The sequence below is a fragment of the Pomacea canaliculata genome, linkage group LG4 (genome assembly GCF_003073045.1).
Source record: "Pomacea canaliculata isolate SZHN2017 linkage group LG4, ASM307304v1, whole genome shotgun sequence".
In the NCBI taxonomy this organism is placed as follows: Eukaryota; Metazoa; Mollusca; class Gastropoda; order Architaenioglossa; family Ampullariidae; genus Pomacea; species Pomacea canaliculata.
Window position 1 is genome coordinate 21786019 of NC_037593.1, and position 27301 is coordinate 21813319.

Below are 27301 nucleotides of genomic sequence, written 5' to 3' on the forward strand. Positions count from 1 at the left end.
CTGAAAATCCAAAAGAAGTATTTGATAATGAAGATAATAATGAAGATGAAATAGTAGAGTAAATAATGTTCACAGCCTGTGGTAGGTAGAGGGGTCAGTGACAAGTTCTGAATCATATCACCAACCTTCTCTTTCAGCCTCTCGTCTCTCGTGCTAACGGACTCGCGGAGTTGGCGCATTTCTGTGTGGTGTTCCGCGGTTTGAGCCTTCACCTCCTCAACTTCCTTCTTCATTTCTTCGTGGTGCCTTTGCACTTGCGCATACAGCTCTGCGCAGGATCTTGCTTTCTCAACTTCCGCTTCCAACAGCTATCACAAAAAAAGCGCGTTCAGTGCTATTTACCATTGCCATTCTAGACACATACTCGTGCTATATGCGTCTACCCAGAATACATTCACATACAGATACACATACAGATACACAACCAAAACTTTACGCATTATGGTCAACTAGAAACATTTCAAAGACTGAAAATTTCTCGTTCTAGCAACAAAGATGACGAGGATTATGAAAACAATTGAGGATATTCTTCTTTCACAGAACAGATACATTTAAAATATAGATGAGAAACCCACGAGAAAGAGATAACGAAGCACTGTCAGGAGGAAAACTGTGTCAGAGATTAAACAAGAAAAAGAATAAAAAATATACCTTTATCTGCTGTTGAAGCTGGCTAATCGTCTGGCTCATCTCCGCCACTTGGCGAGTCTTATCACACAGGTCTGCCTCCAGCACCTTCTTCTCGCGTTCTGTGGCGGCGCTCTTCGACCGCCAGATGTCGCTGATCTACAATATATGCCAGGTACCAAAAATGTGACTTTATAGTACAGCTTGTAGAAATGTAGAACTGAAAACGCATCAGCAGCTTTCGATATAACCAACCCCAGCACTATCACAACCATTATTTATCACTATCATGGTCGTCGCAAAGACTGCCGTTGAGAATGGAACAAAAACAACGTACATTTAGCCACTCGAAGCTAAACTTTAACAGTTACAGGTGCAGCTGTGCTCCTAAAATGAAGCATCAGCATGCTTGCTGTCATAAACTTGCTGACCTCTTGAACCTTGTACTCCATTTGCTCCGCCTTGAGTTTGTAGAAAGCCAGCTCCCGTTCCAAAACCTCACTTCGTCTGTCTTGAGACCCCCTATCTTCCCGAACGCACTGCTTCTTCCCTCCAGCCAACCCCGCCATTTGCTTGTTCTAAAATAACAATAAACGTGTCATTCATATCGGGCATTATCACGCTCACGACGGAGCATGCTCTCAGCGCGTGACAAGCAGGAGACATGGACAGAACATGAAGGAAGGAGAAACACGAGGATAGGAATTAGATAACCTTTTTATTCTCATTCTCCTCTCCAGACCATCTCACTAACAAAAAAAATCTGCTTTGTACTCGTTAAAAAACTTCTCTTCCACGAAACGCAGCTCAATTTTATTCCGTGATGATGACGATGACGATGACGATGATTAGGAGGATGATTTCCCAAGATGAAGGCGAGCACGTGGCCTTTACACGCGACCAAAACCAAAACAAAGAAAAAATACTAATACTAATGTAAGCAGCATTCACTCGCAACTGCTTGCAACGCCAGTAGTATTAAAGAAAGCAGAGTGATGGGGAAGGAGGATTACAGGTGTTTCTGAACAAGATGTCCGTAGGTACAGGGCATGGCATTCCAAACACTGTGCATAGAAGAGGAGAATGAGCAATCGGCAAATTTCTAAAGTTGGGAAGAAAGCATTGTGCAGCTGACCTCTTTATTACTGGCCGCCAGCAGGGAGGGCGACTCTTGCTCCAGCAGACTAGCGGCACGAAGAGCGACAAGGGCGTCCTCTGGCTCCACACTGTTCTCAGGAGTCTTATCCGAGTCCTCCGCCGTCTGGTCTGAGTCCAAGTCATCTCTTTTGTCCAGCTAGTGCAACAGATCATCATTTGCGAGATTTCAGATACACATAAACGCGGAATGAATTTAATGCTTTATTTTTAAAGGACTTCATTCAGCGTACGTTTAAGGGATGAAGAATACTCTTCAAAAGTCCAGAATACAGAAAATACTTTAGTTTATGAAATATGTTGATTGGGCATGTTTTTATTGCCAAGGTATTTTTTTTTTTATGTCTTCTCATATATACTGTTGAACGGTGAACGCAAACTGTTTGGTTAGATGTATTTGAACAAGTCTAGCCAGGTCCATTGTAAGATCAAGGTCATCAAAGCAGGATGAGGGTGAGTGGGATACGTCTGGTAAGGTACGATTGAAAGATAAAAATATATTAGGCAAGAGTAGGACAAGCTGAACGATGTCAAAACAACAAAAGGGAGATGACCAAGTGCACTATGCAAGCGAAAATTTGATTACAGCACAAAGTCATTTTTATCGCTTTCTGCATTCCGAGGAAGAGCTTACGGATGGTAAGATGTGAAAAATGAATGGAAGGAAACAGAGAGGAGAAACAAAAGACATACAGGGGGGAAGCGGGCAAGAAAGACTACGCTAAAAGCCAAGAGCCAATGGACTAACTTCACTGGCCAGCCGGCCATAATCCACCTTCAGCCGGTGGTGTTCCTCCTCCATGGCGTGAAGGCGTTCTCGAAGTCCTTTGATCTGGTCCGCCGCAATGTGCAGGTGCCGCTGATTCTCCAGGAGCTTTCAAATCAGAACGAGACCACGATGTTAGTGCCATATTAACTGACTGTTAGCACGGTTTGAGAGAAATCGCTGCATGGTGGTGATGTATGCTTGTCTTCCGATACTGTGCAAGTTGCAAATTCGATGGTCATAATTCGTACAGTAATTCTTAAGAATTGCATGTTTTTCCTCAGCAGGCTTGCTATTATTTTTCTCTCATATCGTTAAGCTGTTTTATGAATATCAGATTTAAAATATCACATATGATTTTGTATATTAAGTATTTAATATTGCTTATCTGAAATTGTCTCGCAAAAGAACTGAAGTACTACGCAACAGGAGCTGACACACCAACAGAGCAGGAAAGCAACAAACCTCTTCCTGTAGAAGCTCTTTCTCGCGAACCCTCAGCTTGATGTCATCGGACACAGAGGGCGCTATTGTCTCAATGTAGGCCATGCGCACCTTCTTCTCCGCCATGCTAACCTTCTGCCGCTCTTCAGCCAGAAGGCGCTCCAGAGACTCGATGCGATTCTTTAGCTTAGCCTTCCAGTCACGTGACAAAACGCAGATAAAACAGTTTTCAGGCAGATGTTACAATCAATAATTATTGTTGTTTCAATCTCTTATTGTTGTGTTAAAGTCTAACGCCGCAACCTACAACTCAATGCGTGTATGTGCTAATGCGGAGGAAGATCAGACTTGTTCTCAAAAATGTTTCACTGCGAACTGTAAACAACAACAAAAATTGGTACAAAAATGAATCCTACCTCCCAGTCTCTGTGGATTATCTGACCCTTTTCTCCGACTGTTCCGCTAGGGGGAGACAGAAACACCTCGTCACTTCCGCAGCTCGCGTCACTAAGAGCAGAGACGGCTGACACTGCGCTGGCACTTCTTGTGCTGGGGGCTGAATTTTCCTACCAACAACAAACAGCAATGTGTCAATGGCATGGTGAATGTCCTCTAATGTTCCTATATGTAACGTCTGGTGAAGATCCTCATTTGTTTTCGTTATTTTTAGACGGTAACATTCATTTTGATTTATTTTCTTGTATTCTTTTGAGACCAGGTATTAGTAAATATGTGATTTACACCTGTACAAACAATAACAGTAATGAATAGATTTTAATAGTGCTGCTCTACTTTCAGGTAGGTATAATGCGTTGTACAGTAAAAGTAAAACATACAAACATGCAACCATAAACTCTAAATAATTAGAACACACAAATATACAGACAAAACAACGAAGTATCACCAGGAGCAACATCTCCCAGTCATGACAAGGTGTATGATGGTTAGTGTAAAAACTTTGTAGGAAGCTTTGTTTTGAAAGAACTCGGAGCAACACGGTTGAGAGCAGAGCACAATCATGTCACCGAGGACCTAAGCACCACAGGAGTCTAGAAATATTCATGGAGCAAGATTCAGGATGGTACGAAACACACTTATCATCAGACGTTCAGTCACATCGTTGAGACGAATAGGTCCGAAACATACTCTGCTCAAAACGTAGCAAGAAAGCTAATGGTCAGTAGAGCAGAAAATGGAAAGAATGTGTGGTCCACAAAGTTAAAAAAGTTAAATTTGCAGTTAAGAGGAGACAATAAATTCCGTAAAGCGAAAAACTGCAGGCAACATGGCGACACGGAGAAAAGGCTACAAAGACCGTTAGCCGACGACTTGGCACAACGTAAAAGAACAATCCAGAACATATATATAATGCGAAAACAAAAAAAATATCTAAAGGAGACATCAAAAGTCAACGAAGATCCGCGGACGAGACCAAATGATGATGATGTCAAATGAGAGAAAACAGAAATTTACTACTAATGTGAAAAAGGGGTGCCCTAAATAATTTCTTTGAATTAACTGGAGGACTTATGTCAGCCCTTAGCTGCAGAGCTTGGCATTTCATATTAAAGATGGCCTCCGGTCAATCAACTGCCATCTGACGACACACTGCTTCACTGCCGCTCACCTGCATCAGTTTCTCCAGCTCCTCCTCCGCAGCGGTGGCTCTCTCTTGCACGATGTCCAGCAGGTTGGACAGGACTGAGTTCTTGTCGTGCAGCATGTCCAAGTCTTGCAGCAGCTCCAGTTCCGTTCTCCGCGCGTGGTCCTTCGCGTTCTGGAGTTCAGTGCGCAGTGACGTCAGTTCACGTGTCAAGGCTGCTTCTGTCTCCTCCTGTCGCCTGACGAGGAGGAGGAGATCGTCTGCAAGATAACATTCAACTAACCCAGTGACTTTGTTCTGCGTTGATTGCTAACCAAGTTATGCTTAAGCTCCTTTCATACAAGCAGTTCTCTAAAAGTCAGATTGAGAAAAAAATACTTAGACAGGTAGGAGAATGATGTGATAAAATATGGAGGTCGGGGTTAGGAGAGAAGCTCAATGCATAAGAGGAAGAAAGGCATTTAGACAGAAGAGTGTATTAGAATAGTTCTCTTGGCCACTTGCTATTTTGGAATCAATGCCGGCTGCTGCAGTCCTCATCTTTCACACTACTTTTCTCCAAGCCTGTGAAAGATGTTCGAGCTTACGCTCTAAAGCTCTCATCGCGGTGGTGGTTGTACATTTTCACTGACTTTCATACCCGCGATGTAATATTGAGATTTAGCTGATTGAACAAGGGTAATTTATCTGAAATCCTGACACGAAATATTGCATATCACTGAGTTTGCTTTCAGCACGAAGATTCCTCTTCGTATCGCTTGCAATCACAATTTTTGTCGTTGGAGTTTTTTAGTCATTATTGGGAAGCAGAGAACACTAACTGTTCTCCTGCCTTTTAAAAATTTATCATTGCACCAGTTTATAACACAACGGTGATCTTTCCCCCATCTCTTTACAGTTCCTAAACAGCATAGAGGTACCCGCGGGGACAAGGGTGAGCTGGTATCTTTCCATAGACAAGCAGTTGATCTATAAATAGCAACAACTGGAGCATCACGAAAATTGTCCTTAAAACTCAAAAATGAAAATGTAAGCGAGCATGCCCCTATGTTGTACTACGCTGTAGACCATTAATACAAAAGAGATGCTTGTGTATAGCCATCCAATGTTGAAATAGGCTGGATGGTCTTGCAAAAAGGAATGGTTACATAAATTGATTGATTGATTGATTGATTGATTGATTGATTGATTGATTGATTGATTAAACATGAAGTTGGCATGCAGGATATTATTGTTGCTCTGTTAAAACAGTCAACATGATATGAATAAAGCAATGTTCGGTTTTTTGGTTGTTGTGTCTTCTTTATTTGTTTGTTTGTTTGTTTGTTTGTTTGTTTGTTTGTTTGTTTGTTTGTTTGTTTGTTTGTTTGTTTAATCCAGAAAACATTTCACGGAATAATCCTTTCGTCTACAAACATGTCGTAGAATGTGTTTGGTTCATGAGTTCAGGAGCATTTTTAATGTTCATGTTTATATTACCTTTACAAGCTGCTACTTGTGGCTCCAACTGACATTTTTTTTTAATCAGCAAAACTTTGGCAAACATTTTGACATATCACAATTTTTTTTCAAGTCACTGACGTCCGCATCATAGATTACACTGAGAGATAGAGAGAGAAAGAAAAAAAAACCCTGAGATGTAAAGAGAGAAAGAGACAACGAACTAGCATCATTTGATTGCACCTGTATATTGAAGAAGAGTTTATTTGGCTACACTGAGCCCAGTACTAAACTGAATAAACTTGATTTATACCAGGCTGAGAGAGACGAATAAACGATCGCAATGAATGGAAAAGAAGCTGTCAATCGCACATCAGCGTAAATCTCAACTCTGGTGAACCCACAGCAGTACTTGATGACAAGATCCCATTTTCCCAACAAGTATTTCACTACTTTATTGACACCATGTCAGCCAATTCCAAATGCTGAACTCGGGATTTGAAACTAACAATAAAATCGCAAGTGGTCGAGTATGAGAGCAATCAACCGCGCAACGCAGGGTAGTCGTACCCTGAATAAGAGTTCAGCCTGATGGGCGAAACACGGGAAGTAATGACTGCAGGGCAAGGTGATCAAGTCTGTCCACGTAACAAAACCTCCATAACAACCAAATATACCAGCTTACAGCTTGTGAAGTGGGCACCTTTAGTGCCAGACAAAATTTTATTTGTCCGCTGTAAGATGGTGCACGAGATCTTACAGTGGAGAAGAAGAAGAGAGGAGAAAGCGCTTCTTCCTGGAAGTGAATGTAAAAATATTTAAGCGACAAGTATACATGTTATAGGCGAGAACATCGGTTCTTCACATTGGCGTCAGTACCAGATCAGTTGCAAAAAGCAGCTCACGGGGTTATGAAGTGTTTTCTGGCTCAACTCCAAACTTCTGAGATGCAACATTGATACAGGTTCTACACTTCTGACCTTGGTGCTGAGCCACTCACTATACAACTCCGGCATTTGTTATTTTGCAGGAGCAGGAGCAGACTTGTCTCCACGGCACAAGCTTTGCCGCCAAAAATGTCTCATTCTGCTGCATCAGCAGCTTTCTGCCGGGGCTTTCCCTGAGACAGGTTTTCGTTTGTCTCACTGAAGCTTGTCTCATCTCACTTGTTTCGTCTCGTCTTCTGCGTGCTCACTGTTATCTCGCTCTTTGTAATGCTCTCCCCTCTTTGTCATGAATGTAGGAAACACTAGGAGAGCTTGTCGGGCTTCAGACCTGAGCAAAGCCGTCGAACTCTGGGTTATCTCAACGCCATACTTGTCAAGAGTCGGTTTCATGTACATGGGGAACATGAGCTTTGTGTGGATGGGGAACATCGACTGATTAATTAATGTCTCTCGGCGTTTGTCCCTCACCTCCGTCCTAAGGTATCTTCAAGTTTGTCCAGCCTAGGAATATTGGACGTCGTCTGACAATCGTTTTGATGCCAGTCGAGGCTGCACAGACAAGAACCCTCCCCCTCACAGTCGAAACTTTATTGAAGATTGACGCAGGTGTGGGTGGGAATGCGGCCAAAACCAGTTGTAAATCACTACGTGACTAGGACGTAATCAAGCTAACACCTGTCTGTCTACTGCCCTAGAGGAGTTCATGTAGCGTCAGCACATATGTTCTTACCTACCGGTCCCGCACCGGTATTCTGCTTCAAGTATTCCGGGAGTATTCTAAATCGCGCGTCGTTGACGAAAACTACTTTCTGGCTTTTTTCTTATGATGACTGGTGGAGAGAAAGAGTGTAATGTGTGTGTGGAGGATGGGGTTGGGGACGACGAGGTTAAATTGGCTCTGTCCATGTTTAAAGAGTGCGTTTTTGTACCCAGTGCACTTTGGATGTTGCCCAAATCGGCAGTTTAGTTAGCGATGGGGTAGGTACCTGACGTCATTATGGAAGCAGATATCACAGCAGATGGCCTGTGTTATACTGAGTTTACACTGCAAAGCCACCTGTTGCACGAGGTTCATTCGTAGACTATTTTGTAAAGCTTGGCATGTATATACGGTGTGTTTATAGACTCAGTGTCAACGACTCTCTACAGAAACACGAAATTAGAAGAGACATATCTGTCAATCTGGATAGAACAAAATTTTGTTTATTCTGAACTTGTGAGAAACTGGCGTAAAAACTAACTTCTTTATTCTAAACTTTTATAAAACCTCTCATATCATGACAGAATATTTACAACCCGTGAATGCGTACAGCTCTTAAAGGAAACATTTTTTAAACAACTTCGTTTAAAGGACTAGACGGGCTCTAATTTTTGCAATAACAAGGTTAAGCTAAGTACAAATTGAATGAATATCCCCGGAGAGAATATCACAAAATACAATCCAACAAATCCACAATGCATATGAGATCGATGTCGGACTTGTAACATCCTAAATGTCTACAGATGCGCCTGTATATTTCTCAGGTCTATGTTTTTGTTGTTTTTTAAACTTCTTTCTCTGCATGGCGACGTCTCCCTGAGAACAGATTTTGAAATTTTGTGGAATTTCAAGAAAAAAAGGGATGTACTTCTGTCATGCCAAGCAGAGCAAAGAAGCAAAGTCTCGCTGAGTTCTCAGTTCGTCTTAAGTCGCTGAGAAATGCCGATTCAGCATGATTGTTCTTTAGTAAATACAAATATCCTCATGCCTCCATAGCTGTTTGACTGTGAAGAGTTTCATTTCTTTCAGTGTTCGAATGTGCCATATACTATCAGTATCGTACATACATTGTCAGTGATCTGTTAACATTTACTCTCAGTGTTATATAATGGTAGGAGGTGGTTGCAAGATGTCAGTGTCTTTGTGACATATATATATATTGTAATGAACATTTTATTGCACTTTTTATTTACTTATGTGTGACTGTGTTATATTTGGTGTCCACATGGTTGTAAGGTTTATGCGTTTGTATTTATGAGAATATCTGAAATGAATAAAGTTTACATACAAAAGGCATATTACATTCCTAAACTATGAGAGCATCTGTGAGTTACGATCACTGCCAAACGTAATTTCATGCAACTTTTAAAAAATCTCCAGCTTCAGGTGAGAAAGGGTTTGTGGGTCTTTTCCTTTTGTCCTTCTCTCCTATGTGACCTACTTCGTGCACTTGTGCATTGCCTTCACTCTTTGACTTGCACACCACACTCCGCATGGCACACCATGCTTCACGAGGCAGCTCCTTTCCAGGGACAGAATGCTGAAGATTCTGACACTTTGCCAAAATTGCAGACACCAAGAAAAACTAAATAGCGATCTGTCACAAGGCGTCTCGTGATAAGCAGACTCGCAATCTGTCACGCAAGCTATAGTTTCATAGCACTAACAGCAAGGGATACATAAGTCTGTAGTTATATAGCACTAACAGCAAGGGATATAGAAGTCTGTTGTTATGTAGCACTAACAGCAAAGGATGTATCAGTCTGTAGTTATGTAGCACTAATAGCAAGGGATGTAGAAGTCTGTTGTTATGTAGCACTAACAGCAAGGGATCAATAAGGGATGTATCAGTCTGTAGTTATGTAGCACTAACAGCAAGGGATGTATCAGTCTGTAGTTATATAGCACTAACAGCAAGGGATGTAGAAGTCTGTTGTTATGTAGCACTAACAGCAAGGGATGTATCAGTCTGTAGTTATGTAGCACTAATAGCAAGGGATGTAGAAGTCTGTTGTTATGTAGCACTAACAGCAAGGGATATAGAAGTCTGTTGTTATGTAGCAAGGGATGTATCAGTCTGTAGTTATGTAGCACTAACAGCAAGGGATATAGAAGTCTGTTGTTATGTAGCACTAACAGCAAGGGATATAGAAGTCTGTTGTTATGTAGCACTAACAGCAAGGGATATAGAAGTCTGTAGTTATGTAGCACTAACAGCAAGGGATGTATCAGTCTGTAGTTATGTAGCACTAACAGCAAGGGATGTATCAGTCTGTAGTTATATAGCACTAACAGCAAGGGATACATAAGTCTGTAGTTATATAGCACATAACAACAAGCAATTTTTGCAGCACTAGCGATAAGCAGATTCGTATTTTCACAGCACAACAACTAAGACATAGCCTGTTCACCACAAGGCTAATCACACAGAGCAAGAGTCAAGAGCTGCCTTCACCAAGTTAACAATTAAAATGTGGAAGCGCTTGGAAATAGACGCAGCCTGCACTTCAGCCCTTCAGCACCTGCTTGTAGTTAAACTGTGACGTGGTAGCACCAGTGTTTGTTTTGAGGATTTGATAATTTTTATATTTTGTCAGCAGTGCATTTGTGCGATATAACATGGCTGACATTTTTCTTTTTTTGGGGGGGTTGGGCGTTATATTTCCACATTAAAGACCAACCTGAAAGTTTTTTTTTTGGGGGGGTTTTACTTTTGCAGATATCAGTAGATACAGGCGATATTAACCAAACCTGCAAATTTCAGCCTCCAAAACCGATTGGTTAATTAATTATCCGCTACCAAAGTACGCGATTCGCACCTGCGACCAACGAGCGCTGCTAACGGTGCACTACGTCACGTTGGTACACCATTCACAACATTGCCAGCCGTTCACACCAAACAGAACGAGAGAGAGAGAGAGCACGCCAGTTTTGGGTTATTCGGACGTTGAAAGTCTGCATTTCTTGTGCTAAAGTAGCAGTTTTTCAGAACCACGAGAAATGCAGACTGTCAGCGTCCGAATAATCCGAACGGTCGCTCATTCTCTCTCTCTCTGACTGGTGTTGACTGCAGGCAATGCTGTGAATGGTGCACTAGCGTGACGTAGTACACTGTGTGGTGTTGACTGCAGGCAATGCTGTGAATGGTGCACTAGCGTGACGTAGTACACTGTGTGGTGTTGACTGCAGGCAATGCTGTGAATGGTGCACTAGCGTGACGTAGTACACTGTGTGGTGTTCACTGCAGGCAACCTTGTGAATGGTGCACTAGCGTGACGTAGTACACTGTTATCAGCGCTCGTTGATCGCAGGTGCGAATCGTAGCGGATAATTAATTAACGGATGGGTTTTTGAGACCGAAAGGTTAGTTTTATACCGCCTATATCTACTGAATCTGAAAAAAAATGTAAACCGTTCAGGTTGGTCTTTAAGCATCTAGCCACGTTTATGCTACAGCCAAGTCAACAAGCTAATATCTAATACACTTTTCGTACGTTCAGGTATCAAATCTCCAGAACCAAACATTCAACAGACCCAGTTTTGAGCTGAGGAAGAACTGTGCCGACTGTGAAGACGCAGTGCCAGAAAATTAATGGACAACAATATGCGATAGCAGGGATGGTAAATCTGAACAAGATTCTGGAACAGGAACATCCAGAAATTTGCTACAAAACTATCAACTTGTCGTCTCCATCACACTTAAAAGGTGCGATACTGTTCTTGGTGACAGAAAAAAACATCCAAGAATTCTAGAGTATGTTCTTGAGGCAACTGTTGTGAATGTTTTAAAAAAATAAAGCAACGACTGTGTAGGGAGTACAGTCACGTGTTCCCCACCTTCTCTGTTTGCCACCACACACACACACGAGCTTCTTTCCTCACCTCTTTCCCATCAACACCATCAGTTACTGACGTGTAACCAAGGTTACAAAGACTCGTCATTTTTTCACTGTTACTATTTTACTATCTGGGATTCTGTGAAAAAATGTGGTGGAAGTGGCTCTGTCTGTGATGAAGGTTCGTGAGTCAGGAGTGCTGTGCTGCAAGACAAGAAAGGGATGGGCACCGAGCTCATGTTAGAGACGTAGACATGGGAATGTCACTGCCTCGGTAACTAGAATATTTCAGATGTCACAGGAGAACTACACCACAGCAGCGACTCATAATTTCGTATATTTGTACTGCTCACTTGCTGCAAGTCCAATATCTTAGGTCTAGATAAGAAATTCTTGTAGCAAAATTTTTTACCTTTTTGTGGTGAGCTTTTGCAATTTTGTCTAAACCATACACGTGTAATTTGTGCACCTGTTGAAAATGAGAGGGATTGGAAACATTGAAAAGGAGTAGAAGAAACTACTCTGTACCAAGAGTGTCTAACCGGGTTCTGTGCCCTCTTCAGAAGTTCTAACTGCTCGGCTGTCTGTTTCCCCATTTGTACATGCGCGTGTATGTGTTGATGTAAGTGTGTACTCCAGTGTGTAGTATTGTTCCAGTCTCCAGCATTGGCCCGCTGTGGTAGGCAGACGCTAGAGCAGAAGCAGGAGCAAAATAAATGCCTCACCTGCTTGAAGGGCCCGTGGAACAAATTAAAATCAAGATTAATCTACCTGGCGAAGGGCTGTTAGTGTGCCTTTTATTTTTGGCTCTTGTTATTTTGGATTCAGTTAGCAAATAGGAAGCTGGATGACACAAAAGCGAAGCTCTGGAGAGTCGAGGAAGCCCCATATTCCCAAAACAAACAAAAATAGAGACATGAAAATTAATGCTGCGCCAGTTTAGTCTCAAATCGACAGACGTAAACGGCGAAGCTCTGATGTTAAGAAAGAAACTGAACTATCACATGAGTTGTAAGGCTACTGGGATAGGTAACCGGGAAAGAAAATGAGTAGTTCCAGATGGCAGTCGTAATCAATTTTTTTCGGCAGCATACGCAAGTGCACTGTTAAGAGACGAAGAACAGTCGTTGCTGATGTCCCTGGTGATGTCGTGCTAGCAATTACAGTTGTTGAGGAAAGTCTGGGTGAGCTTTTCATTTTACTTCGACTACTTCGTGACTGCCGGCTCCCGATTCAAAAGAGTAGTGGGCACTGAAAATGGGACGACAGTAACACTTTCGGCTCTTATGGGCAACAAAGGGAGGAAGAAAAGAGAGGCAACCTGAGGAAAAGTAAAGCCATCATGACCTTTCAAGAAACCATGTTGAGCACAGCTCATTATGTGTAATGTGGTCTTCAACACTGTCTACGTCACGGCAAGGACTTGTAGTTATATCTATATCTAGTGGTGGAAGGTGGTACTACTTTAAACACAATGTCTGTTGGCGTTCGCGGCTAGTCCTTGCGAGCTGCAGATTATGTACAAACTTATGTTTCTGTTTACCTGATGTTTATATATAATGTTTCTATTCAAGAAATGTTTTTACGTAGCTGTTATCTATTGTTTCTTTGTTTACTCTCGACTTCAGCCATACGCCAGTGCAAAGAGTTTGGGTAGACGTCGGGTTTGTTGACAGCGAGGCCGGTAAGCTACTGATTGAGCGCACTTCTTCCTAAGCTATGTATGTTCTCTTCCTCTTTTGAACTGACACCGCCACAAAAAAAAAAAAAAAAAAACAACCCGAAAACTACTTGATGAGCGAGTCCTAATGCTCCTGAAGGCGGCACATTCGGTGTTCCTGATGTTCCTGCTTAGTCAGGGTATGAAGTGTGTATGAAGTCACTTCTAGAAGAAGTACTTTGCCAAAATGTACACACATTATAATGTTTGTGTGCGTATGCGATTCATTGGACAACTATGCGCACGTCGGTGAGTGTGACAGTTTACACGTTCTTCTGTTGCTCTGTGATACAGTTAACGATGATTGACATCTACACAAACAGAGCGGCCTGCTCACAGTAGAAAATGCTGTGGATGACCAATAGAATGCCAACCACAACAGAAAATAAAATCAACAGCCAACACAATTGCCAGCTCGCCACGTGAGACAGTATGGCGTACAGGAGAACACTTTAGTAGCGGATAAGAAGCATCCGTAAATAAGCAGAATGAAAAATGATTTATATGAGACGAATGTGCTTTAAAATTATATTAATAACTACGCTAATTCACACAGGCGTAAGCATCACATGTTAGAGTACAATTCACTTACTCTCATACACTATGCACACTCATGTAAACACACTCTCTCATACACGTGCGCTCTTTCCCTTTCACACACACATTACATTTAAATCAGGGCTTCCCGTGACTTACCGTGTTGCTCTTTCATGTCCAGTTCCCTGTCCACCAGCGCCTCGTGACTTCGGCTGACATCTACTGTCTCTCTTGTTTCTTTGTCTGTTCGTTTCTTTTGGCTTTCATCCTCCGTTTCCGCGACAGCCACGCCCCTTATTCCCAGGGGTTCGGATCCCAGGGAGGCGCGGAGCCTGGCATTCTCCTGTTCCAGTTCCGCCATCGCGGAGGCGAGCACGCGCCGCTCCTCGTCTGCCTCTCGAAGTAGTTCGTGCAAAGCATGCGCATCATCTGGCACGTGAAGAATGCCAGCGCTATCCACAGTGCTGGCGGAGGCGGCGAAAAAAGTAGACGCGGGGGTTGCTGTGGCAACAGCAGGCGCGGCAACTGCGATGGGGGCGGCAGCACTGGAGAGCGAGTCTGTGGCAGTCACTTGGCTGTCACTCACACCTGATGGAGGGAACACGGGAGGATGTGGGGATACCTGCGGGGAGGCAGCCCCGTTGCTACCCAGTCTGGGGGAGGTGGAACGCGAAAGTGTGCGAAGATTGTCTGTCAGCGTGCGCACTTGATCGCGCAGCGAGCGCACCTCGTCTTCGGCTCGCCGCAGTTTGTCTTTGAGTTCTATGTTCTCCACCGCCGCGTCATCCGCATGGACGGAGGGGACAGTGACCAGCAACGGACGACTAGCCAATCGCTCTATCTGCTCCTCTAGTTCCCGCACTCTCTCTTGCAGTTTCTTTCTTGTTTCATCCGCCCTATCGCGCTCGTCGCGTGCTTGTGTAACCTGATGTCTGAAATCACAGGTTGAGGTTGTGGAGAAGATCGAAAACTTGTACCTTTGTCTGTACATTCACTGCTTTTAAGAAATACGCTATTTATAGAACTACTGCCACTATTTAAGAATGTATTTGCTGTCAGCTGAAATGCAAGTACTTTCAGAAACATAACTGCATTAAAGAACAACATTATCTGCCATTTTTCCCGGAACTCCAGTGTTGCTCTATCTCTTTGCCTCCTTCTGTCCCTCCCTCTTTCCTGTGTGCGTGTGGCTTACCTGAGGGTGGTAGCGTCACAGGCAGCAGAGTCCAGCTGGCGGAGCAGAGTTTCCACGGCGTGGTCACTGTCCAGCGACTTGCTCTTCTTCAAGCGCCCTTCGCGTGGAATCTCGCGGCCCGCATCCCTCGCGTGGTGTCCATGGTGACCGTGGTGTCCAGAATGGCGCGCGTGAATGGCAGAGGTCGCCGACAGTCGCTCGAGCTCGCGATCCTTCTCGATTATCCGCCAACGGAGTTCGTCAGCTACCTGCGTTAGCTCACGGACCTGTGTGACCACATAAACAGAGAGCCATGGTCAGGAAGGCGTGGTCACGGGGAGGAAAAGTTCACGTTTTACTGTGTTTGACGTCACACTGCCAGAGCGGGCCAGACAGTACGACGTAAACAATCTGATAAAACATCCCAGGAGCTGCACGTCTTTCCCGGGCGCTACGCGATAAGACCCTCGTCTTACTCTCATAAGAAACGCGCGAATCACAAGAAAATCTGCGTACGACTTCCGTTTTGCGAAAATTCCTACACCTCTCACGTTAACACTGCAACTTAGACAGTGAGAAGAGATCCTATTCGCATCTTAGTAATTCGGAAAGCGTTAGAACAACATTAGGAAGCATTGATGAACGCGTACACAGCTTTAATACAAACGTTAATACAACGTTATGAGACATTAGTGAACGTTAACACGTTATGAATCATTGCTGAACGCTTATTCCTCCTTTCATTCTCCTTTCTTGCTTATATTCTGACTGGTAATATAGTTATTTATATTCTGGGTGGTAATACAATTGGGACTGATTATCTGTCAATGACCTTTACATGCCATACGATGTTGCCACACAGAAGGGAGGAGACTTACCCTGTCCTCGTAGTACGTGTCTGGGGTGGGCGGGGCTGCGGGCTCTTTGCGCATCGCTGCTTCGTACTCGTAGTCTCTCACGCGCTGCTCCAGTGACGTAATCTGAGTTCGGAGATTTTCGCTGTCCTTTTCAGCTTCGGCTTGGGCTCGGTGGGAAGTCATCAGTTCTTGCTCCATCATGGCGACTTGCAGTTTTAAGGTGACGACGCTAGATTCGTCATCACTGGAGTCCAACCGTTCTCTTGAAGAATCTTGGTCCGAATCTCCTACTGGCGTTAGAAAGAAGATTTAAGTATCTTTCGAAAGTTAGAAGACCAGCTGTAACTGATTCTACAACCAGAGGTAGTTCAGGAGTGTGAAAACTGTGCTTTTCAAGCATAAATGAATACAAATCGAAAGAATTATTCATACAATGTAATAGCCATACCTTTTGTGTTGAATAGAAAGGGATGACAACATCATCGACTGTATCCTCTTCATTTAATTTGATGTTTATAATCACGACAGTCTTTACATTAGTTCATCTAAACCAGGTACCGTTTATCACATCCTACTATCTTCACCAAAACTCCGCTTTTCGAACAAGACATTACGTTTGTTCCACCATCATCTTTGCTCAGCCCATCCCCTTTCTATCTAGAACAGACCAACCGACAGTACGCACCGTGGTTGTGAGCAAGGCTGTGACCTTTACCCTCGCTCTCCTCCTTCCATCGGCTGGCTTTCAGAGATAGTTTCTTCAACTGCACGCGCAAAGCTTCGTTCTCATCCTCCATTTCCGAGAGCTTCTTGCGTAGCATTCGAGATTCCTCTTCGATAAACTTCAGTTGTTCCTTCAGGTCGGTCTCCCGTTCCACGCTGTCGCACAGGTCCCGCATCAGCTGCGCGCTGTCGTAGTCCTGACTGCCCTGGCGCCCCAGGACATCGGGCTGCACACAAAGCAGATGAGGTCAGCGAGGTCAGCGAGATCAGTGAGGTCAGTGAGGTCAGCGAGGCCCACGTCAGCAGGAGCTGAGAATCGAAGCACTTAGAACTCAAGTGGAAGGACACCCTTCTCAGTTCCTCGCTTAATGCACAAGTGCATGAATGTCACTCAGCTTTCTCAGTTACCAGGACAACTGCAACGGCGCGTCAGACAGGTGCAGCTCATCTTCAAATGTTCATCAGTTTGTGTACGTGAGCACGAGGCATGCTATGATGGTCAAGTGTTGCTATGCGTTGTGTCGGATACCCTGGTCTACGCCTAGTACTTGTAACCGAGGAAACCGGTCTGTGAGTATAATGTTAATAAAGAGATTTGTATCTTCAGCGTAGATATAAAAATGACTCTTTTCCTCATTTACAAACGTGGTTAAATGTGCTACATTGCTTCAATGGGTGAACAAAGAAAGAGGGTCAGATGTTGCAAAAATTAAAAACGAAGAACAGGTTAGTTATGCCGCAGCATGTGTTGAATTGTTCAATAGCTAAGCTGAGTTGTGTTAGTAGCTATGGGTGTTGTGACTATGTCGGACTATGTAAAGTGGTATAGTGTGTTAGTGGAGCTTGATACTAGTGGCTTTTGTAATTCTCGTGAGCCCGTACAATCTGCTAGTGGCTTTGTTAAATGTCTCACTGACGGTGGTGTCGAGTGATTTGAAATGGTGAACTAGTTGCTGTGCATTTGTGTGGACAAATATCTCCGTGTACGTTTTTGTGCTCGTGAAGGATCCCTGTCAGTACGTTTCGCAAACCGCTATTGTGTAAGGACTTCTCTCAGCTACCCGTACCCAAATAGAAGTAGCCGCCCCTGCTGGAGACGGCATACACGCAAGATAAACGATGTGGCTGGAGATTACAGAAGCTGCTGCCTCCGCCCGTTCCAGTGCAGCACGCCTCTTAGTGCTTTTGTTTACTGTAGTAGCAGAAGTGGAAGATAGTTTTGAGGGTGAATAACTAAATAGTTATTATCCTTTACACATCAATGACAATGGTCTTTGATGTAGAGACATCAACATAACGGGATCAATTCTTCATTCTTAGACATTGATTTGGTGATGGAAACCCTGTACATAGATTACTAGAAATATAGGTCACAGGAGTTAGTTTGGTTGGTTGGTTGGTTGGTTTATTTAATATGAAAGTGCTTCTACCTTGCGATGAGACGAGAGTCGAACTTTGAGGCGCTCACTGCAGTGGTGACAAGCGAGTGTTTTAACCACTACACTGCCATGCGCCCCTAAGGATAAGTATTTTTGTCAGCCTAACTCTTGTTTATTGCAGACCGCACGTGTTAGCATCTTATCTACAAATATCTGACAGCAGCTTAGTAAGTATACTATTTAATATATAAGCTGTTTAGAAGAAAACTGCTGCTTATATTTTCTTCTTCAATATCTGACAGGCGGACACGGTTCATGATCGGCATTTAAAATGTTTGAAAACTTTCGAGGTGTTACCGCTGGCAATATCAAGAGTTTAAGGGAGGCAACTTTTGGCTGATATAATAAACAGGTCAGAAGAGCAAGAGTGCTGGTTCCTGCTGTTCGTTGCGCCAAGACGCTAGAAGCCATGTGTGCAGCAGTTACTCAGCTACTCAGACCTTTACCTCCCTTGTACTAACAAGCTGTGGAGCCATAGTATCAGCAAAATACTTCGGCCTGCTTTCTTCCCTTCCTTTTTTCCTTCAGCCATTCAATGTGTTTCGTGACTCTAGATGACAGCATACCTCCCGACACTCCACTTTAATACTGTCATTATGTTAAATAATACGTGTGGTCACTTCTTCAATCTTTACCTACTAGAACACATGCACAACATACATCAATTATCCACGAAAGGGTGGGGTTTCCCAAAGCGAGGAAAAAAGAATAATAATTTTTTTAATGCGAAATTTGTAAAGCGCATGCTCACACTCCTAAGGAGCATGCTCGTAGTGCTTAAGAATATGAACGAAACATGGACAGCATACGAGGGACAGGAAAACAAACAAATAACAAGCAGTACTAACGAAGAATAAAATCAAGTACAGAAAAACATAAAAAGGAACCAAATAACAAGAGCAAGAGCTGAGACTAACATGATATTGCAAAAGGAAGGGTGTGACAGAGGACTATTATGGGAAATTGTTAGGAGTAATGTTTACGGAAGAGATGTGTTTTCAGTGCACGTTTAAAGGATTCAGTAGTGGGTAGGTGGCGGGTATGGAGAGGGAGAGAGTTCCATTGTTTCGCTGTACAATAACTAAAAATCCTGTGGCCATATGTTGTTGCTTTGGTGACAGGAAGAGTAAGGAGACGATCATCAGACGAGGAGCGGAGTTGTCAGGCTGGGGTGTAAGGGAAGAGCAGAGAAATAATCAGGGCAGTTGCCAGCAAAGACATTAAAACACAGTTTGTACTGGATTCCAGAACGGATGGGAATCCAGTGTAGAAAACGAAGGAGGGGGTGGCGTGGTCCCTTTTCCTAGGTCTAAGCACCAGAGGTACCAGTTCTGTACTTTCTAAAGTTTGTGAAGAAGGTATTCATGGCATCCAACAAGCAAGGAGTTGTAGTAATCAAGTCTGAATAGAACAAACGAGCAGACAAGAGTGTTGGTAGCGCGCGTAGACAGAATGTGACGGATGGCGCTGATCTTGTGTAGTTCATAATAGACAGACTGACAGACAGCTGTCACTTGTTTAGCAACAGTCATGTCTGCAGTGACAATGAATCCCAGATTCCTGATGGAGGACACAAAGGTGATGTTGGTTTCACCCACCTTGTTGTGACTTGGTGGACAAACGAGTGAAGATGGATTTCTTCTTCTCTCACATAGGAGGTCTTCTGTTTTATCATCGTTTAGTTTAAAATCTATGATGACCGTAATGTGGTACGCTGTCAGACACATATGTTTGTACGTTTGTTTACTTTGCAGGACATGGTTATCTTTATATTTGGAAGAGAAATATTTCAATTAGGAGCAATCCTAGAAATACAATTTATAATCGAAATTCAATTTGTCAACTAATTTTTCGTCGATCCCACGTTTTTCGGTTTACTGTTATTAGCAGTAAGGGTGCATCACTACACGAACTTGTATTACTGGACTGCTTGCAGACGATTTTTCCAGTTAACTTCTAGAACGAGTATGGTGTATACAAAGCTTCCGGTTTAGTCACATTCATTGTTCAGGCTCGCCGAGACAAACAGCGGAGAACTTCGCAAGAGGCTAAGCGTTTGTCTCGGCAGACAGACAGCAGTCCACCTATACACGTCTGTAATCACTGCCAGCTGCCAACTGCCAACTGCCAACTGCCACGTCCAGAACGAAACCATAGCGTGACGTCACTGCAGTCCTTCACTACGAGCGGCTGTAATGCCCACATCACCTCAACTCCCTCACTACAGCAGCACCAGTGATATCAATGAAGTTACTGTATCTCTCCCTCTCTTTCTCTTTTTGTTTCTACTGATATACCTGCTATGAAATTTAAAGTATGTCTTTTAAAAGCTGTCTAGTGTATAAAAAGTCATTGTATTCTGTAAGGTATATTGTCCAGGGAAGGGAATGTACATAAATTTTATAGCTATAGATAAATTTTAATTCTATCTGGAGCATGTTTGATAGTTACATTTTAAAAAATAAAACTAGTATGAAAATATTCACAAAACAGACAGGCTTTTCTGTTGACTACATCTTTGATGTAATTTACTTTAGCCATAAGCAACTTGTTAGCAATCAGTAACTTCTTGTGGTATTTATTAATTTTTTGTTGTTTTTGTTGACTCATTTATTCGAGGATCAACATTTTGGGTTTACTTTAAAAAAACAGGCTAATGGGAAGAATAAAATAAGTCTCTAGTGGGAAACGCCAAAGTAAGTGGAGGTAGTAACATAACCCATTCTTACATCTTAGGGGGATTGAAGTAAGACAAGCATGTAGCACTGTGGTTGTTTTCGCTGCTCATTAATCAGTGACATGACCAAAGTGACAATGGTAGACATGGAATGTAGTTCACGAAGAGATTCTCGAAATATTCATGGCTTTAGGCATTCACTGGCCTTCAACCTCAGTTTAGTGTTCTGAGGTATATTTAATAAAGTAGGATTAATAGTCAACTTAGATAAACATTATTAAGTTTTAGAAATGGTGGCTTTATTGTTGTACTTGAGACACGGTTGTATGGAGCTCAGTAGATATGTTGTAAATGAGTAAACATCTTGATAGCTATGAGTTGAAATTCCCTCATACCTTGGATGGTCGTACCTGAAAAGGAGTTCATGTAATTGTTGTAGTTTGTTGGTGAACACGCAACTTATAATTATGTTGTCACTTTCAAAGCAATGGGAGATTGGAAGACAAAAGAATTGCAGTCAACATTTCTTTCAAAGTACGATAATAATTGTACATCAAAAATGTTTTGTAGATGATTGTATTTGATCACATTATGATGGAACGTATATTTGACAAATTTTTTGAAACGCATAAAGCCACCTCGTATGTCCTTGTTCTCAAAATGCATCTCGATGATGTGCTGTGTTTATGTCGTCTGTGACGAGATACGAATAAGCAATATTAGGTGCAGACGAGAGTTTTGAGGAGTGTGACACTCTTCTTTCCGATTTTTCGACGGTACATTTTGAAAAATATTGTGTTTGTCAGCTGCATATTTATAAATTTCAGAAGTTAATGCTTACAACTTAAAATTCCACAATTTGCTTTGATAAAACAGACTATTTTGTTTAATTAATTTACACAAGATTCGGAACTAATGCTTAGACTGCGAGATGGCAGACGTGCAAACAAGTTCAAAAGCAGGAAATGTGTCTCCGAGACAAGTGAACAGCTTTGAAAATATCCTTTTCCATTTCAGCAAACATGAGCGTGGTCTTACTATTATAACTGCACTTCCATTCGCAACATCTCTCTTGTCTACAAATTAACGTGGCAGGTGAAGTCCTGAAACTTTGTTCTGTTTTCGAGGCTTGTTGCTAGTCCGGCTGTCAGGTGGTTTGTTTGCCTAGCTGCTGCTTGAGCAGACATTTTGTCAGTCACCTTACGATGCATCGGTTGCAATTCTCAATACATCTTCAGCCCAGCAGCCAGCTTACGAATCTATCAAGTCTATCATCTCCGTTGTGTGTAACATAGACCCGACATGAACACAAGAAGCCATTGAGGAGAGAGATAAGCGGCCTGTACGTGACATTACTTCCACCAAGATGCATCATCGCTAGCTCGGTCGCTCATATGCGTTGAAATCAAATAAATTATTTTTTTCTTCACTCGATACCTCATGTATTCGTTGTCACTTTTTCCCCGCCAAGTGTAAACTGTTAGCTAATCTGTTATAATCATCGAAGAAGAATTCGACCTCAGGGATAACTGATCTCCACGGCGTCGACTACCTCCGCTCACCACTCGCCTGCTGCCTTGATCCTGGGTTGGCTGAGCTCACATCATCTTATTTATCTTTCATCACAGTCATTTCATTGTCTTGCACAAACTGTTTCATGGTTTTCGTGTATTTTTAGAATAAACAAGCACTGAGACAATCAATGAGCTATAGATGTGATGCTTTCTAACCTTCTATTACACAACTGTGGAGTGAGAGGGAAGAGCTGCAAGTCTTTGATGATGTAGCATAAGAACATGCACACGAAAACACGCGCGCGTGCACACACACACACACAAGCGCGATGCGTTGAGTTTGAGTAACGACCACCTTTATTTGCCATACAATCTCACAAAGAGAAAACTTTCATCGCCAGTGATCAATAAGAAAAAAATCGGAAGAAATATAATTACAAGCAGAAACCGAGAGAAATGGTAAAACCTCTGTACAAATTTACAAAAAGAAAATGTGACAGAGTTAAGATATGAACATCTGTTATCACTGCACAGTTCGGCCAGCCAAATTCGCGTGACTACATGCCATGTACTTCAATCTTGCATTTACCATAGAAACTAAGATTAGTAGCGATTTGAAACAGGTCAGGGACTGAATGGAGCGCGCACAGCAAACGTTATGGGGAGAAAAGCTTGGATTCCTGGCGTAGATGGCGCAACTGAGGGACTAGTCTATGGAGCGTGTATAGATGCTAGATATCACCTGCAAATTAAAAACAAACCCAAAATATTTTCAGAATAAAAACATCTGTGGAAAGGGTGTTTTTTTATACTAGTAACCAGTCCTTCGACAACGTAAAATTACGAAATACTGAGCAAAGAATGATAAGGCAGCGAAAGCAAGGGCCAGAGGAAACTGAAGACGAGGGGACAGAGGACAATCAATTGGTCAGTTATAGCAAGGCAAGTAGATAACTTAGCAGTTAGATCACTGATAGCAAATGCACTGGCGTAAATCAAGGGGAATAACGGGAGGCTATACCAATGCTGGTTAAAAGAAAGTGTTTCCTGTATAGGAGGATGGAAGGGGATTGGGGAGTTACCGCAGGGAATTAGCGTTAAACGGGGAGGGCGCGGAGGTCTACGAGTGCCATTGGCTACCTTGCAGTACTCGACAGCCTTTCCAATGAATTCTTACAGACAAGTGAGGCCTGGCTGAACAACGCAGTGGATGTGATGATGCCTTGGCATCAAGAACAGCAGAAAGTATGCAGACACTGTACACAGGTCGTGGAAAGAACTGAGCAGGCCACACTTGGCAGACACGGTCAGATCAGGTGACGTACGGCTCAGACAGTGGAAAGAAAAAAAAGATAAAAGCTCCTGCCGACTCTAGCACTGTGCATGTAAATACACCTTTGTTTTGGCATATGTTTAGGTCACTAGCGCAGTTAACGACAAACACAAATTTCTCTCGCTTCCAAACTCAACGCATTGCTGTCTGGGTAATGAGCATGCTGCAGACGAACTAGGGATCACGATAACTGGGAGGAGGGTCTGTGGTTACAGGTCAATTGTTAAGAGACAACACTTTCATTTGTGGCGACTAACAGATCAAAGAAATCTCAGGAAGAGAAAGAAGATAGATGGTGATGTCAGCATGTCAGCTACATAAAGAAATGTCCACATACGAGCTACATGGAAAACGAACTGAGGGGTCTCTACACACATATCACGATGTCGCATGTCCTTAAGATGTGTGTGCAGGCCTTGAGCTAGGTGGTTATTTCGACTACAGGCCCTGCTTGATGGAACTGTAGGTGACTTGAAAGTCTGAACAATTTTACTAATGTATGCACAGCCCGTCTTTTTTTTTTTTTTCTTTTTTTAACGCCGAGTGCATATGCGGTCTTTATTGTCATCTATTGATAGTTTACTAATGAAACTGCCATGTGTGTGTGTGTAAGGAGGAGGGCATACCAAGATGCCATTAGTAATGTTGCGCATTACCTTGGAGACAACTGGCCCTGAACATGAGCACAGCCCTTATTTGTGTAGAGCAGCTGAGTGAACTGACAGACTAACAGGGCAGTCCAACACATTATTGGAGATCCTCTGCCATGGTAAAGGAAATATTAAGAGCAATTATGATCTGCTGTAATTTGTTGTACATTCTCACACAGATATGTCAGTGAGTGAAGACTGCTGCTTTACGTCAAACCGTGCTTTACGTCCTTTCAACGTCGTAGACGTCCAACTGTTCCTTCCCCGTCGTGCTAAACAGTCCATCAACTCACTTCAGAGGCAGCACGCAACTGCGTTTAGCTACTCAGATATTGAGATACTCAGCTACTATAAGATGCATGTAGCTATTCGGTGTCGCTGGTAGCGACCTCTCGCTACTCGAGATCTCCACTAGCTCCACCTCGCTACGTCCTGATAACGTGCACCTTGTCATTATTTGTTGCTGGAACCGCAACATGAAGACAGGGAAGGCAACACCATGGGTGGAGGGAAGGGAGTTTATATTGCTTGTGATTTGCACGCTTCAGTACCCGGACCCTCTCAAACTAATTGTCTGTTGGAAATGTGATTATCTGTGGTAGTATCAACTGATTTCCAAGAAGTTCAAGTCATCTTTCAGACAAAGATCATGGCGAAGGTATTATTATGCTACCACTAAGCTCTGTACCTGTTATCTCCACCTCCTCGACTAAGTTAATTCAGACTAATCAAAACTAACCCAAACTATAAGAACTTTGTGACCAATTCAATAAATAAACGAATTGACAGCTTGATAATACTTAGCATACCACATCGAAAATTGAGTTATTTTGAGAGAAGAAAAAAAATCCCCCTAAAGTAAGGGCATGTCAGAAGGTCTCGATCTGACATGTTTACAGTCTGCAGGTGTCAGAAGAAGTGTGAAGAAGACACTAGATGAATGGTAGTGGGTAGCAAGAGCTAACTTGCGGGCAACGTCAACAGAAAAGAAAGTGAACATACCTTTCTGTCAGGTGTGCCTTCTTTACGGGAAGGTGAGCGGTCGCGTAACTGCTGCCTCAGGTCAGCTATCTGCAACCACACACAAACGCCTACAGTTAGTCCACCTGCACTTGTGCACCTCTGATTTAGTAGCAAGGTCGCCGACATCATCATCATTATAATAATAATAATAATAATAATAATAATAGAATAATGTAGTGAATTCCTTTCTTATACAAACCATCTCAACGCGCTTTAACATGGTACCCTAGGACGACAATGATAGCCATTTATGTTCTCAAATTATGCGTGATGCTCGAGGGTATTTTGAAAAAAGTGTGAAAGTATGTTTCAGCTCTCCTTCCAGCTGTGAGTGCGGCAGGTAACTCAACTTGTTACTCAGCGAGTGGAAGCAGACGGACCCAACTCGGCTGCAAAGATGTGGATGCAATGATTTGATGTGTCTACGCGTTCAATGCATAAGTGCAACCATACCCATACACTGAAATTATCTTTAATACAATAATATGTGGGTGCAACTATTTCGTCTAGTGAGGGAAATCCCCTTAATCACTTTAGACGGAATTTCGGTCTCTTGAAAAATGTGTGGGTAGCAGCAGACGATATCGGAAAACGGCAATGAGGTTGGTTTGAAATGCTCGTTTACTATTTCAGTGTAGGTGGAGAAAAAGAAGACGACGGCATGTTATATCAGCCACTCGTTAGCGCCTGCAAGTCACGGATTTATTCATATGTCAGTCTGCACTCCAACGTGTTTGTCAAAGGCGAGATCTCAACACACAGTCCATCAGGAACCTCAGCTGTGCGTCCAGCGGTCATGGCGGCACAGTTCCAAAGCAAAGGAAGAAACAGGCGTCGACGTTTTCAACCCAGAAATCTTTCGTAATTAATAATTCAAATTAAAGTTTTATGTGGCTAATTCGACACAATTGTTGACTACGTTTTGAAGGCTGATCAGTATACTTCGATCAAGAATATGTCAAGTGAGGGCAGCATTGCTGTTAATGTCATTACTTTCAACTGACAAAATAGTTGCCATCACTGTAATGAAATTGAGCTTAAGTACCTGCTGATTAGCAATATTTTATGGCAGTCTAACAACATTATGCATTCAAGAGAATAATCTTTTTCAGAAAAAGAGCTTTTGGAAACCCAGTTGATTGGGACTGGCAATCAGATATAATTTTTTTCCTTTGACAGAACAATACTTTCTGTTTGGTCACATTTAGGTTTTTTTTATGATGAAGGCACAGTTTGCAGTGAAATTAACTAAATTGTATAGCCAAACACGGATAAACAATGTAACATACGGTATTATCCTTTAAAATTTCTGAGTGTTCATTTGGTGAGCCAGTAAGATAAAAATTGAGTGAACCAATAAGTTTTCTTACTTGATCCCACCTTTCTCGCTTCTTTCATTCCCCTGTACTTTGCAATCAAAGTGAACGATGTATTTTCTAATCTCCGTACACTAACGTGTGTTCAAATAACCGATCACAGCTCAATGCACATTTATACTGATGATCACGTTTTTCTTGAAAATAATTCTGTCAGTTTTTACTAAATTTAGAATCAATTATCAGTTAAGTTTGACCTCTATGTAACATTGCATTAAACTATTTATTAAAAAAAAAACACGACAGCTGGTGGCTTTATTTTGAGTATATCAAACATCGAAAATAGTCAGTCATAGTTTACTAAGGAAAGCTAAAGTGTAGGGCAGTCAAAGTTTATTAGCAAGGAACATACAAAGTAGGATAGTCGGTTGACTATCAAGGGAAGCTACAGTGTAGAGCAGGAGGCTAGCGGACTACAGAATGTCTTCACTGGCTAATCATGTTGCTAGCTGTGGCTCGCAGATAATCATCGCACGCACAAACACGATTAGAACAGTCACCGACATATGCTCCACTCAAGAAGTGCAAGGCACATTCTGGAACACACCATGCCAGCGGCGAGGCGGAGGCATGGGCAGGACTCCAGAAAGAATACAGTTGCCTCTCTCTCTCACTCACTGTTTGTCCCACGTTTGTAACGGGCACGATCGACGCATAACTCCACTTGGTGCTGCCTGGCATTTGTTTCCATGACCACCAC

At 42.7% G+C, this 27301-nt stretch overlaps 1 protein-coding gene and 1 long non-coding RNA gene across 4 annotated transcripts in view; both read right to left on the reverse strand.

Annotated features, from left to right (window-relative positions):
• LOC112562048 (COP1-interactive protein 1-like) overlaps positions 1 to 27301 on the reverse strand; it is a 39361-nt gene that overhangs the window by 1515 nt on the left and 10545 nt on the right. The window contains exons 4-16 of one of the 3 annotated variants that reach the window (XM_025235027.1): positions 25205 to 25273; positions 16552 to 16816; positions 15888 to 16156; positions 15031 to 15296; positions 13995 to 14767; positions 4620 to 4855; positions 3409 to 3558; positions 3014 to 3184; positions 2558 to 2656; positions 1763 to 1921; positions 1059 to 1205; positions 652 to 786; positions 126 to 308 (exon numbers count right to left, since the gene is read on the reverse strand). In XM_025235027.1, coding sequence (XP_025090812.1) covers positions 126 to 308; positions 652 to 786; positions 1059 to 1205; positions 1763 to 1921; positions 2558 to 2656; positions 3014 to 3184; positions 3409 to 3558; positions 4620 to 4855; positions 13995 to 14767; positions 15031 to 15296; positions 15888 to 16156; positions 16552 to 16816; positions 25205 to 25273 — 2922 coding nt within the window. Of the gene's footprint in view, positions 1 to 125; positions 309 to 651; positions 787 to 1058; positions 1206 to 1762; positions 1922 to 2530; positions 2657 to 3013; positions 3185 to 3408; positions 3559 to 4619; positions 4856 to 13994; positions 14768 to 15030; positions 15297 to 15887; positions 16157 to 16551; positions 16817 to 25204; positions 25274 to 27301 lie in introns of all 3 variants that reach the window. The other 2 variants (XM_025235025.1, XM_025235026.1) reach the window with 2 other exon arrangements.
• LOC112562050 lies at positions 22559 to 25198 on the reverse strand. Its single transcript, XR_003098775.1, has 2 exons — positions 23397 to 25198; positions 22559 to 22961 (listed from the first exon to the last, which is right to left on the reverse strand). It is a non-coding gene; the product is annotated as an uncharacterized LOC112562050 (long non-coding RNA).